The sequence below is a fragment of the Phaethon aethereus genome (assembly GCF_964289735.1).
Source record: "Phaethon aethereus genome assembly, chromosome: 3".
NCBI classification, from domain to species: domain Eukaryota; kingdom Metazoa; phylum Chordata; class Aves; order Phaethontiformes; family Phaethontidae; genus Phaethon; species Phaethon aethereus.
Window position 1 is genome coordinate 60,327,926 of NC_138576.1, and position 15,492 is coordinate 60,343,417.

At 40.4% G+C, this 15,492-nt stretch overlaps 1 protein-coding gene across 2 annotated transcripts in view; it reads left to right on the top strand.

Moving 5' to 3' along the window:
- The window catches only part of NKAIN2 (sodium/potassium transporting ATPase interacting 2), a gene marked incomplete at its 5' end in the record, with an annotated part of 580,773 nt that overhangs the window by 494,009 nt on the left and 71,272 nt on the right, over window positions 1-15,492 (top strand). The window contains one exon of one of the 2 annotated variants that reach the window (XM_081998199.1): window positions 10,418-10,618. The exons of the other annotated variant lie outside the window; for it this stretch is intronic. Coding sequence (XP_081854325.1) covers window positions 10,418-10,618 — 201 coding nt within the window. The remainder of the gene's footprint in view (window positions 1-10,417; window positions 10,619-15,492) is intronic. 2 annotated transcript variants of the gene reach the window in all.

The window sequence follows — 15,492 nt, forward strand, 5'->3', positions numbered from 1 at the left end:
TGGAGGTGACAAAGTTTCATTTTAGTCTGTTTCCATGAGACTTGCAATGTCAGACCAGAAGTTTGTGAATAGCTATTTTTCATTTCCAGATGAAGGGTTCGAACCCATATCGCCTGCATTGGGTATGTCGGAGGGCTAACATCTTCCAGTTTGCAAATGCAGCCTAAGCACCCTAATAAGTCGAGTTGTTTGGAAAAGTATAATATTTTGTCCTGAAAAATGTTGAGACACGTTTTTTGCAGTGTTGTTCACATAGTTATTCTTTTCATATTGAAAGTTAAAACTACCTAAAACTGGAATTCCTGAGTAGTCTCATTATTCAAAATTATTTCTGAGGCACGGTGTATAAAAAAAAAAGAATTATCAGCTCTAGAACAGGAGAAACTGTGCACCTTGTTTCTTAGAAATAATTCAAATAATACTCAAACGCAGGAAGCAGCCAATATACAAAACATCTGTAATTAACTCTGTGTTCAAGATAAGTTAGACCTTATTATTCCTGTATTTAGATGACAGCAGTGGATAATCAAATTCGTTTTAATAAAACTAATCTGTGGGCCATGCTGAGTGACATAATATCACCCTACAAAAAGAGAGAGAAATTTCACCTACTGTTAAATTAATTACTGCACGTAAAGTGAAAAGGTTTTGATTTATCAAATCTGAATATAGCCTTAGGTATTCCAATAACCATCATCACCTTCAAGGACATGAACGAACTCTTTATGAACTACGATTCATCAGAGTCACATAACATGTTCCTGTGACGAATGTCTTTTTCATTTAAAAAAAAAATAGAACCTTTCAGTTCCAACGGCACCTGATGGAGTTGCAGCTGTGCAATCCCTTAAAATTGGTGAAGTCACATCTAGGTGTAAAACATGTCAAACTAATGGTCAGGAATGTCCTTGCTATAAATATTCAGCCGTGTTGCAGTAGCGACAGCTACACCCAGGCTTTGTGCACATCACGCTGAGTGCGTATTAGCGGGGTTTTACTGACCTGGCTTTTGTTTTACTGGCCCAAATTTGCAAGCTAGATGAATGCAGTACGGATTCTGAATACATGATTCAGATCTGAATCTAATTCTGTGGATGATGACATCTATCAGCCTGTCAGTAGTGGAAAAAGTTATAGTGAAAGAGCCTGAAATACTGGGTGCAGAATAGTTATTCCAAACCATTTCTTGCCATATGGAGATGGCCCATACTTCTACTTTGGCCCCCATGCTTCCTTACCATCAGTCTGTGGCTGGCTTCCTGCTCAGCATCTTTTCTAGGTTCTCTAAGCAGCTTTTCAGAGTCCTTCGGGAATGCTTGGCACTCTCTTTCAGCTGGATCCTTTATGTTGACTGCAGAGGAATTCAAACCATTTAAATCTGGCTATTTTATTTCATACTGAGAAGGCAAGTAGGTTGTGAGGATTAGCTATGCATTTTAAATTGATGCTTTAGCTTATTGCAACTGCCCACAGAAGTAAATCCTTTTGAAAATATTCACCTGGGTTTGGTTTGAATCAAACCAAGTAAGATGACTCCACACGCTTGTGGTGGGTTGACCTTGGCTGGACACCAGGTGCCCACCAAAGCTGCTCTATCGCTCCCTTCCTCAGCTGGAGAGGGGGGAGAAAAATATAATGAGAAGCTTGTGGGTCGAGATAAGGACAGGCAGAGATCATTGAACAATTACCGTCACAGGCAAAACAGACTCATCTTGGGGAAATGAGTTTAATTTATTGAGAATCAAAATCAGAGTAGGTTAATGAGAAAATAAGACCAAATCTTAAAACACCTTCCCCCCACCCCTCTCTTCTTCCTGGGGTCAACTTTGCTCCTGACTTCTCTACTACCTCCCCCCACCCCACACAGCTCAGGGGGACGGGGAATGGGGGTTGTGGTCAGTCCATCACATGCTGTCTCTGCCGCCCCTTCCTCCTCAGGGTAAGGACTCCTCACACTCTGACCTGCTCCAGCCTGGGATCCCTCCCATGGCAGACAGTCCTCCAGGGACTTCTCCAATGTGAGTCCTTCCCACGGGCTGCAGTTCTTCATGAACTGCTGCAGCCTGGGTTCCCCCACGGGTGCCGTCCTTCAGGAACAGACTGCTCTAGCCTGGGTCCCCCGTGGGGTCACAAGTCCTGCCAGCAACCCTGCTCCAGCCTGGGCTCCTCTCTCCATGGATCCACAGGTCCTGCCAGGAGCCTGCTCCAGCGTGGGCTTCTCACGTGGTCACAGCCTCCTTTGGGCATCCCCCTGCTCTGGCGTGGGGTCCTGCCCGGGCTGCAGGTGGAGATCTGCTCCCTCGTGGAGCTCCATGGCTGCAGGGGCACAGCCGGCCTCACCGTGGTCTTCCCCAGGGGCTGCCGGGGAACCTCTGCTCCGGTGCCTGGAGCCCCTCCTGCCCCTCCTGCTTCACTGACCTGGGTGTCTTGTTTTCACATATTCTCACTCCTCTCTCTGGATGCAAATGCCACGTGCCGGGCTTTTTCCCCTTCTTACCTCTGCTCTCCCAGAGGCACTGTCACCATCTCTGATGGGCTCGGCCTTGGCCAGCGGTGGGTCCATCTTGGAGCCAGCTGGTGTTGGCTCTATCAGACACAGGGGAAGCTTCTAGCAACTTTTTGCAGAAGCCAATCCTCCACCCCCGCCCCGCTACCAATACCTTGCCACACAAGCCCAATACAAAAGAGCATAAAAAGTCATACTAAAGAGAAAAAAAAGTTTGGTCACTGTCCACATGCATTTTGTTTTACAGCACCTGATACTATGTAATAGCTGACACCACGGGACAGTGAACAAACCACATTAGCTGGAATTTCTTTCTGCATACACTCTATAAACCTACTGTTGTTTAAGTTCTACACCATACACTTCTGCATCCTGCCTTACTCAATGTTGGACTGTGCTAAAATTTTTCCTTGGACAGAGATGATCAAACAAACTGTTGTTGAGGTCATCCGGCAGCTCGGGAAACCATTTACTCTAGAAAAAGGAAGCATTTTAATGATACTCATTTCATGCTGTAATTTTACTCAAAGCCTAGACCTACCTGTCTGCAGCCTGCAGAACTGTGTTCCCAGCTCACTGGAAGCTCCGCAAAGTCTTTTGGGTATTATTCAAACATAAGGTGTCCTTGTGCTTAGAAAGGTTTTATTTAGAATTAAGAGGTTATTTATATTTGTGTCTACAAATTCTAAGCACTATTGATCTGTGTATTTGCCTGGGTAAACCAAGACAAGAGACATATCTCCTTTACTATTTAAAAGGAAGAGGGGAAAAAATCAGTCCTGAGAGGCTAAAGAACTTAAGCTTCTTTAAAACTTTATGCCTTACTCATAAAAAACTAGTACTGATATATTGTGAAAGAAGTGAAATCACGTGTTTTCAGCTCAAAATTAATAAACAGGCTTTGGGACGATTCAAATTATTCACTTCAGAAAAAGGTACAGAATCACATCGAGATTAGTGCAATCATAAAATTCTTTGCTAGTTCTGTTTCGTGAAACACAGCTTTGGTGTGGGAAAAGAGACCGTGTGCCACCACCCTGTTTCCAGCTCTGGATCCCTGCTCTAAATTAGGCCACTCAGTGCCACCCTGAAGCAGAAGCTTTACTCTCTAAGCTATCTGTGGGATAATCAACTTCTGGTACACCAGTAAACATTTAAATTGCCTCTTTATATCTTTAGGTTTAATCCAAACTTTAGAATAGAGTTGTCTTTTGGAAGGCAAGAAGCTAGTCTTTGTTGGTTTTAATAAGATCTGGTAATAATCCTATGCCCATCAGTAGGGATCACGTACATCACCTGGGACCAGAAAACTGCCCACAGCACACCCACATTAATGAAGTTTGGAGGCAAGCTATTTTCCTCAGAGAATGGCAATTTGTCAAAACAGAAACTTTTCAAAACAAGGTATTACATTTAACTCAATTTCCCTCAACAAATTTTCTCAGTTCCAGAATGATATCCCTGATTACTCCACAGTGAGAAATAAATAAGATTCCACAGAGCTAGCTACTACTCTGGGATGCGAGGGCCTCTGGTCAGATGCCTATTTCAGTGTATTTTATCATTGCACAAGCTTAAATCCTCCAGAAAGTAATTTTCCAAGAAATTACAAAAATTCTACTGCCGCTCAGGACCTTCACTAAATAGGTACAAGAGTTAAATTAAAATTTCTGTGTGATAGCACAGGGACTGCAACTTCTCAGTCCCCATGATAAGTGACACTGGGCTACTGAGATGGTCTTAATTCTCTTGTTCTGCACAACAAATTTCAAAAGATCTTAGCCCAAAACATTCTTGGTCTTAAAAATATTCTGTTTAATATGAAAAACATTTATGGGATAGTAATAGTCATCTTAACCTTGCAATACAAACTGAAAGTTTCTACTTTCTTTTCATGATATTTTTAATTGGAGAACTATATCGATAAAAACCTTTTGAACAAAGGTGTTAATGAAAAATGTTGTCACTGAACTGATTAAATTAATATTCTGGAGTTTAGCAGATTTTTTTTTTAATGAGTTGAAACAGAGCAGATTAAAATTGTTAGGTTTGTCAATGTACGTCATACAAGAAAAATACGGAAATCTTAATTAAGATAACATTGATTGCAACTCTAACAATTTTTTAAGATTATTGATAGGTATGATAGAATAGTAAGTGACAATGTCAATCCCTGTATAGTAGTACCTGTGCTTTTTGAGAACTATTTTATAGTATTTTATTAATATAACACTCTAGTTTCATCTTAGAGAAGAAAATCAGGACACCTGAGTAATCTCTTTCTTTCATGCTCGTATCTTTATAACTAATTTATTGAAATCTTTGGAAGTACATTGGAAATCACTTAGGATACATTTGGAACATTTTTAACAGAATACTGAGAAAAGCTAACAGTGAGGTAGTTTTTGGTGGTTTTCATGGATGAACTTCAGAAGTAAATCTGTTGCCTGGATTCAGACTGGTTAAATCTTATAATCTGATTAATGACACATATGTAAATCAAATTCCATATCCAGTTTGGAATTATACTGGTACAAAATTGTTTTGTAAGAGGAAATTAATGAATAGGATTCTAGGTTACTGAAAAAAAAAAATTCCAATGAAAGGGAAAGTGTAACACATATGAAAAAGTGGAGAGGCTAAAGATCAGTTCAGATGCAACAGGATAATAAAGATCAGGTACTTTAAATAGACATGATCCTTACACAATTATAAAATAATTACTATCTGTATATCAACTGTGGCTTAAAAAGCAAAAGGAAAAAAAAAAAAGAAAAAAGAGAAGAAACACAGCTGCCAGGCTCTATACTGACCCTTCAGTGAGGGCAGTATTTTTCTTTAGACAGGAAAAGGTCTGCCTGCATGAGAGAATGGTACTGCTTGATGGGAGCTCGTTTTAGTGGAAAAGTGAGATAACAGAAGAAAAAAATGCCTCTAGAGGCCTCTGTGCATCCGAGGCATCCAGAACTACAAATGCCTTCAGACCCTGATCTTTTATTACTGAAACCTTGTGCGATCGTTCAGTCTCCAAGCAGCCTGTTCTTGCTAGTTTGAATTTGAAAAATGAAACAAGCAGTTACATGGCTGTATTTGACAAAACTTGTACAGAAGCTTGGCAGGCTTGCACAGATTTCAGCAATTCCTAATTAGAAAAATGAAAGAAACTTATTTCCCATGACACAGCAAGCCACAACCATTGAAGTCAGTACAATTTAATTTCCCTGAGTCTGCAAGATCTCCTTGGACTTTCAAAGAGAATCACCCTGAATCACAGCTGCCTCTTTTTTCTCTTGGCACTGCATTTGGGATCAGCTTGTCTGAGCTGCACCCAACAAAAATCATTGGAACAGTAATATATTGTATTTACTACATAGGGATAGTATACTTACCAATAATTACTAGTAGTAATACAATACTATCTTCATTTTAAGCACTGCTGTCCTCCTGCTGCTTCTTAAAGCAAAGAAGGTTGTATTCATTCCAGGTAGCTCTTACAAAGCTTTCTGCTGCCGTGTTCCGTCATCAGCTGTCCTCAGCCAGAAATGTTATGTACAGTTAACCCCAGCAAAAATTGTTATATACCTTATTAAACACAGGCACAAAACCATCAGAGCTCAGTATTTTTTACAAACTAAGATGAAATAAAATTACAGACTTAGTTTGAAGATGTCTCAGCTTCTATTCTCTGAAATGTGTGTCTCTGAGACCTCCAGACTCTAGCTTTTGTCTAATCCAGCAGTAGTACTTCTGACCACTACAAATACCAGGACATCTTAAGAATGTCAGCAAAGATGTCCTACTAAATATTTTCCTCTACTTTTTTCCTCCTTGATGAATAGCAAAATCTACTTTAATGCACCAATTTTCATTAACAGGCTTTACAAATACCAGCCAGATTTACAAAAGCAGCACAATGATCATCAATAAAGCTCATACAGAGGTATTTCTGTGTCCATGAAGGAAGCAGCTGTTTGTTGAACTTAGGATAATGAAACCTTCCTTGACATACAGACTGTGAACACCACCAGATCGGCATGCCCAGTGTGTGTCAACAGTTCTTGTTAGGTTTCACAGCTTCAAGGCTTATCAGACCATTTCTCTGCATTTCCCTGAGCAGGGTTTGGGCCACAGATGTTGGAAAGAAAACAGACGGCAAATACACTGGAGAGTGCAACAAATCCCCAGCTTCCAGTGTAGACTTTGTCTATGTCCACTAAACCTGTATGCAAACAGTGAACAAAGTAAATAGCAAGCAGAATTTGTCCAAAAATAGCTCTAAATGTTTTCAGTATAAGGGATGTTCATGATAGATACATCATCCCCTCCTTGGCTTACCCAGTTCCACAAGGAGATTCAAGTCCTTAACAGTTTTCTCACTAAGAAGTAAAACTTTTTCATAAGCTGGGTATCTGTGCTGGTTTGGGCTGGGATGGAGTTAATTTTCTTCACAGTAGCTAGTATGGGGCTGTGTTTTGGATTTGTGCTGAAAACAGTGCTGATAATACAGGGACGTTTTCGTTATTGCTGAGCAGTGCTTACACAGAGTCAAGGCCTTTTCTGCTCCTCACCCCACCCCACCAGCGAGGAGGCTGGGGCTGCACAAGAAGTTGGGAGGGGACACAGCTGGGGCGGCTTTCCCCAGCTGACCAAAGTATTATTGACACTGTTTTCAGCACAAATCCAATACATATCCCCATACTAGCTGCTGTGAAGAAAATTAACTCCATCCCAGCCAAAACCAGCACAGTGACCTTCACTACTAAGCAACTGTTACTGCTTTGCTAGCATGGTTGCATTTAGGAGGATATGGTTTGAAGGTTACCGGCAAGTTCAAAGCTAACAACAATTTATAGCTGAGAAGATTAACTGTGCAGCAGTGAGTAGGCTCCTTCTGTATTTATTCTTATTCCATGTGCTGTGGGGATAGGAATGTACAGGGTTTAAGTTACATGTTGGCTTGTCAACATCTGCTTTAATTATAATTCTCATTCCACCAAGTTTTACCTGAACCATGGATGATGTCTAATCTTATCAGAACCAGATTTCACGTCTGCTTATTTTTTGCTTTCTGAAGTTGACCTTGTGTGTTAACTGGTTCAATACATAATAGCTACGCTCCTTGAAAGCCTTCTCAAACACATTATTCAAAGTTCTCTAAGACTTGAAGTTGGGGGTTTCAGTAGGATTTATTTGGTTTTACTATTATAAAGAATTGAGGAATATAACATTTCTGTGACAGGTATCAGGACTATTTTACGAGCAGAGGAAACAACACAGCATTTTACTGATTACTCGGAGATAGAAATAGAATATAGATCTGATAAAGATCTGCAATTTTTTACTGGTAAGCACTAAAAGACTATTCCTGAACAAAATAAGATTATTTAGTCCTAATCACAGCATTCAACTTAATGGCCAAAAGATTATTTGAGGGCAAGGGAATTTTCTAAATATAACAAATCATTTCAAAAAATCATCTGGAGATAAATTCAGGAATGGAAGAAAGCTGGACTTTGTGAAGCCTTATTTACATATGTAATTATTAATATTTTAATGTGTGATCATATTTCCTGTGTAACTTAGAAATTTACTTGTTGTTTTAACCTGTAAAGTTTTGGATTACTGCACCCTTTGTGAGCAAACATACCTGTCCCTAGAGCAATGATGTTCTAACCACAGAGCCCACTTTTTATTGTTATGTTTAGCTTCTCCTGATCCACTTTAACTTCATCTGGCAGATGCATAACAAATACTCAGCTCCTGCAAGCTAGTTTATCCCTTTCTTTTCCAAGGAATACATTTTTCATCCCTTGTCTGCACTTTGTAAAATATTTTTAGTTCATCGTGATTCTTCTGAAGGTATTGCAAATGATAAAATAGAGCCAGACAATGAGTCCTATTCATTCATGCTGCATCTCTGATAAGAGACTAAAAGTTAAGAATTTTCCATGGTAACTGGAATGGCTTAACGGTCTTCTGACAATAGCATGATGGATTCCAGTTTTAGTCATTCAGGAGTAGATCTATTACTTTAAGCAAAGTTACTCCAAAGATACCCATTCTTCAGCTTCTTACACCAGGTGAGGCCAATGTGCTACTGAGGGACCCTAACAGCCCTGGCTCCAGGAAGAAAAACAATCTTCTGGCTTGGATGTAAAGTAAAAACACCCATTTCCAAGAAACATCTGGCAGACATTTTCCAGTGTCTGCAGCTTTGTTAGGGAGGGGTCCAGAGAAAGGAGAGGTTTGCTGGGGATGAAGAATTACAGCCATAGGTAAATGTATCTATTTTTGGGAAACTTGTATATTTTATACAAATGTTCACTGTTGCTTTGATCACCTTGAAATGCTTGAATTTAGTTGCATGAATAAATTCATATGAGGCATCATACGTTTTCTCATACAGCTTATTATTTGCCGGATTAGGCTGTTGTGAGAATGTAGGGAAATTATTCATCTCAAAAATATTTATGATCCTTCCCGCCATCTAATAGCTGGGTGTGCTTATGCAGGGTAGTAATTGATTTTTTTTAAATGTACAAAATTTCTGCACTTTTAGACAAGAACTGCAACTTAAAGAAAAAGCATTCAGCTGCACTACTGTGTCAAGTGTAATCATGGGTTGATTGACATGTCAGTCATGACATTATCCAAAACCTCTCTGGATGGAGTTACCTTTGCATGAGTTAGTGCAAAAGGGGAAAATAAGTGGGACTTAAAAAATGGCTATTTTTGAAGGAGAGGAAATGTAGACACAACATACCTGCTACAGAATGGCATTCTATTCCTTTTGGCACCATAAACCTACTTAAATAGTTACATTTTAAAATCCTTATCGGAATCTTAATTATTAATATCATCAACAGGCTGAAAAAAATATAGCTTAGGCATGGGGAGAGTTTGGCTCCGCAAAGACATTACTTAGAAGCGGGTTTTCTTGCATGACTGAGCACATGTGCACACAGACTAGATAGTCACACTTTACAATGAGGTTACAGTTATAAATTATTTATAAAGGGTTGGTAAACACTGTAGGCTATTACCAAATCCATAGTTTTATTATCACTATGTATAACACCCTCCAGTAATGTGCAACCAAGTATAATTTATGAAAGTCATATCCGTAGTATTGTTTATGATGTATATTAATCATTTATTAATCCTTTATGAACTATTTATAAATGCTATCTTAATGGAAAACGTGGCTGACTAGTTACTCCATCGCACTAGCTGCATGGGAGCTAAAGGTTGCAGGCCTGTGCCCCTTCTTTTTACAAGCTAAGCAGTCTTTAGACAAGGCAAGACGCGCCAGCTGTTTCCTTACAGACTCCTAGAAAGTTAGAAACCCGAGAGAAGCATTACAAAGAGTTTTGCTTGTAAGCAAATGTACAGAATCCTTTTTTTACATCTTCGCCAGTATTTCAGTAGAGGTACCCCAGGTTTGCTTCACAGGGTACATGAGGCAAAGCTCCTTGCAGATGACCCACACGTATTAAAGTTTATGAAGTCTTGGTTCCTAAGGACTCTTTTATCGTTTGGTACATCAGACCACCAAACTATGGGCTGTATTTCTAGAAAATGAGCAAAGGAGGGTTGTTGTGTAAATGTGCACGTCCATCAGTCCTTACGGTTTCTGCAGTAAAATGAGCAATGTGACAGAAATGACTGCTACAGTCTAGGCTACCATAATGTCTAGGAACAGATCCCGGCTTGCAGGATTATTCTTCTTCTCCAAAGCAATTGTGCCTGCAAAGGTAGAGCTACTTGCACTTGCTGCAGGCAAGCTCCAGGAGCTTTCATGTGGCTGTGCAGTTTTATCACTGCTCTTTGCTTCTTTATGCATCTCTTGCTGAGGCATTTGATACCAGAGTACCATCCCAGCGCATTAATTCTTCACATGTTCTTTTGCAGGAAACAGATCTCATTCTGACCTTTAATATCTCAATGCATCGTTCTTGGTGGATGGAGAACGGGCCGGGCTGCACCGTGACCTCAGTAACCCCAGCCCCAGACTGGGCACCAGAGGATCATCGTTATATCACTGTCTCGGGGTGTTTTCTTGAATATCAATACATAGAAGTGGCTCACAGTTCTCTTCAGATCTTCCTTGCAGTAAGTGTTTATAGATAGCTCCACTTCCACCACCTTTTCTAGATTTCTTCTTGCAGAACGTCATTACCAGAATAGCGGAGTATTGTGGCATTCATTCACAAACCCTGGCTCTAAGTGTTAGTTTTGTTATGAAACTCTGTTGTTTGGCGGCTAGTTCAAGACACCTGTACACAAAAAGCTCCAACATACATGTTTATTGCTGCGAGAAGTGCTGACATGACACACTGCGTTTTCCTGGCCTCCATTTTGACCATTGACCATGGTGCAAATCATTTATAGCGGGTTACATTCGAATTACAGTATTGGACGTAAATTGTGACATAATAAGAAGTTACAGCTCTTGCTGTGAAAGCCAAATTGACTATAAAAGAAAAGCCAAAATGAAGGAGAAATTTTCAACAGTAAAAAAAGATTCACTGGTCAGTCCACAAGACTCAAAACTGATCAGTTAATCTTTAAGCACATTAATCAATATGCACTGGAGGAGAATGGGAAAGGTTCTTCCCAAATGAACAAAATGTTGTGCTTGTTGCATGAAAATCAAAACCAGAAATCTTAAATATTTTTAGGAGGATAAGAATCCATTGTTACACTGCAGAAAATTTAAAAGGAATGAAAACAGCTTGTTTTGGGGGAAATTGATAGGTATTCCAAGCATATTTATCTGTACTAATCATTTTGCTTTGTGTTGTCTCTGACCTAGATGAAAAGATGACATAAACAATGAATTAATTACACTGAATGACAATCTTAATTTTTACATTTGCTCTAGTGATACGTACATGTTTATGCCCAGGTGGAGATACATATGACTGCAAATGAAACTGTTACTATACTTATAAATTTGGACCAGTGCCCGGATACATTACTCCCTCTATATAAATTTTTTTGTTCAAGAATTTCTAGTGTTTTGTCCAAAGAAGGTCCTTTGGCATAAGGTCATACTGGCAAAAGAGAGAGGAAATTCAGTTAGCCAAATCCAGAAGCTAATGTAAGGCAGCTGGACAGTTCATAATACATAATGTGGTCCTCAGCTACCCAAAACGTGAGCAGTTCTGTCCGTTCCCCAGCCTGGCTGTAAATGGCCACGCACCAGCTGAGTTCAGGACGATATACCTTTGTGTCAATACATTTCTGCAGGGGCTCCATGTATAAAAGTTGGTGGCTGATTCACCTGAAAGCCCAGCTACCTCCCTTCAGTGGAGCCATCCCAGGTCTCCTCTCTGCTCCTCAGCTTGCCACGTTGTAGCAGAGCAAAGGGACCCTAACCCAGGAGGTAGCAAGACAGGCACTAGGTAGGTCTGGAATTCAAAAGCAGCTTTTTCTCCAAATAGTTCACCCCTGCAATTTTGACAAGCTACAGCTGGTGCAAACGAGACAAAGACAAAAGTGCAACACGATCAGTGTGAATAAGTAAATAAGATTAAAATAGCTTTACAATATTATTTTACAAGCAATTCTTATCACTCAAGCTTAACTCATTGACTCATAGAATCATTTAGGGTGGAAAAGACCCTTAAGATCGAGTCCAGCTGTAAACCTAACACTGCCAAGTCCACCACTAACTACATCCCTAAGCACCACATCTACATGTCTTTTAAATACCTCCAGGGATGGTGTCTCAGCCACTTCCCTGGGCAGCCTGTTCCAATGCTTGGCAACCCTTAGAAATTTTTCCTAATATCCAATCTAAACCTCCCCTGGCGCAACTTGAGGCCATTTCCTCTTGTCCTATCGCTGGTTACTTGGGAGAAAAGACCAACACCCACCTCACCACAACCCCCTTCCAGGTAGCTGTAGAGAGCGATAAGGTCTCCCCTCAGCCTCCTCTTCTCCAGACTAAACAACCCCAGTTCCCTCAGCCACTCTCCATAAGACTTGTGCTCCAGCCCCCTCACCAGCTTCGTTGCCCTTCTCTGGACACGCTCCAGCACCTCAGCATCCTTCTTGTAGTGAGGGGCCCAAAACTGAACACAGGATTCGAGGTGCGGCCTCACCAGTGCCGAGTACAGGGGCACAATCACTTCCCTACTCCTGCTGGCCACACTACTTCTGATACAGGCCAGGATGCTATTGGCCTTCTTGGCCACCTGGGCACACTGCCGGCTCATGTTCAGCTGGCTGTCAACCAGCACCCCCAGGTCCTTTTCTGCCGGGCTGCTCTCCAGTCACTCCTGCCCAAGTCTGTAGCGTTGCATGGGGTTGTTGTGACCCAAGTGCAGGATCTGGCACTTGACCTTGTTAAACCTCATACAGTTGGCCTCTGCCCATTGATCCAGCCTGTCCAGATCCCTCTGCAGAGCCTTCCTACCCTCAAGCCCTTCAAAGGAGATATCCAGTCTTATTTTTCTGCCTTATTTTTTTGTATATAATGAATGATAAACAAGAAAGTCAAGGAATATATAGGTCAAGCTCAATTATCTTCCTGATGCAACAAGGTTTTTTGCGTGTCTGTGCCTAAACAGAGCTGTGTTTCTAGATAAGGTCATTCTTTGAAAGCGACGGGAATTGTTCAGAATAACAAACCATTGGTAATCTGATAACTGTAGCCATCTACAGCTGTTTTTATATTTCCATTCATGTTATTGTAAACATGATTATCATAGGTAAAGAGCTACACAGTATTAAGCATGGGTCAATTTTCGAAACCTGGTGCTTGCAACTTTACATCATTTTCACATTGCCACTGTGGGCATGGGGTTCTTTTTCTAATAGAAATGCTAGCATAAATTCACTATCATATTAAATGTGGTGAGAAACAGAGGAACTATCTGGTACTGCTCAGTGAGATATAACACAAAGTTAGAAGAGCAGATGTTACTTGGTTTTCAGCAAACTAGCTTTCAACAAATCCAAACCTTAGATCAGATTTATCTTCAGTTAGTAGAGAGAAATTAATTTTTCTTTTCAATTTTCTTTTATGGGCACTTAAGTGGATCTTGTACTTTAACTGTAAAGCTATAAATTGCAACCTACAAATTGATTACTTGCTTTCTATTTGTATTTCTGTATGTTCATGACAATGATCAAGCTAACATTGATCTTGGCTTTTTCACGGACTGGTGGCACTGCAGCATGTTTTTAAGGATGTTTTCTACTGCCTACAGAAAAAAAGTTACAAAGAAATTCAGCTTCATTGAAGACTGCTTATATCAGTCTTTGAAAACATGATACTGAGTGTATTTTGTACAGTTTGCCAGTAAGCTCACAAGGAGCCCAGCTACGGAAGGTTAGGCTTCACATAGATGTGATATTTGCTGTGGATTACTTACTGGAAAGAATATGACAGCTAAGATAAAAGCTATAAAACCCCCATGGTTTATACTTTCTAAAAAGCAAGCCTCAAGGTGGGCTGTGGCATATTTCAAGGATTGCAGACAGATACTCTGCTGAGGAGGTGCAGAATACTCATAGTCTCCAAGAGACTTTCTCTCCCTAGAGGAACATGTCCTAGAAGCAAACAGCACCAGATTGTAAACCATACGAATGCTGCTGCTAATTTTGTGCAATCAACAGATTTTAGTTTTTTAAGAGTGAAATTTTGGACAATTTTAATTTCTCCTACTGCTTAAATAAAAGATTAATTAAAGCAACTGGAAGGTTAAATGATCCCAAATGTCAGGAGAGTCTCCAGTGTGCAGAGTGATGGTGTTCATTGCGTACTAACATCCTTAGAGATTAAAGAGAGGCAGATGTGATGATGCACAGATATTTTGCCAGCTTCTCCTGAGGAGTGGATTTTGCTCAGGATAAACAAACAACCAGACAAACTTGCTAGTTTAGCTCACACTGAAGAAGTAACAGAAAATTCAGTTTGGTGGTCTCTATGCTTTTACCAGCTGAATGCTAATGGTTTAAGAAACCTTCAAAATGGGGAAAAATTATTTGAGAACTAATGTGTGCAAGAAAATGCTCTGATAAAAGAAGGCTTATCCCAATTTCGATATTTAGCATTTACGTATGCAAAGCAGGGCTGGAATAACCCACACTGATAATAGGGGCTGCAAAACTGCCACAACCACTCCTTTGTCCCATGACACAGAGCACTTTAGTGCATTGGGTGATGCTGGTGGAAAACTACAGCCTCTGTAGAACCTATCAGTAAACCAGTCCTTGTATCACAGATATAAAAAATGACCATATGATACACATATATGACTGTCTTGTAGCCATTCCCATGTCAGCACATTACTTCTTGCTCAGCCACTGTCTGATTTTTTTTCATGTTTATGGAAATCTATTTGGAAAAACATGCACTCAGTTATTGTGGTAGTCGCCTCTGTGAAGTGGCACACCACCAAGGTCTCAGTGTCACACACCATGCTTGTCAGTTTTTACTCTGTGCTCGTACCAATACCTCCCACTTGGTTCTTTCGAGACTGAGCCATATCACTATCACTTTATCTCTATGTTTTACATCTTCTTCCAGCAAGTTAAAGAGAGAGGTTCAGAGTAAAGAAGGGAGAACGTGAGGGAGGGGAATCTATTTCGTTCTTAAGTGCAGCTTTGCAGCCTGCAGTCTTGCAAAATAAACAAACGTATTTTTAGGGACCACTTGCAGCATGCAGCTGTATGGAACTGAACAGAACTGCTAAAGGTGTGATTTATTCTGCTTTGTGTGAAACCCTGGGGTCTGGGAAAACATGTGGGGAAGGTATTCCTATGGAACCTCCTCCTTTCCTGCCCTCCCCAATTCTTGGTGAATATCATAGCTGAATCGGTAAAGGTGACATCTTGGCTTCATTTCACTTTGACAGCAACAATTTATTTATTTAATGCTGTGCCGATACACAGAGAAAAAATGCATACTTTCAGCCACAGCTAATCCATTTGTTTTGTTGCACAAAGTTGACTCTCAGTGCAGCTTGCGCTCA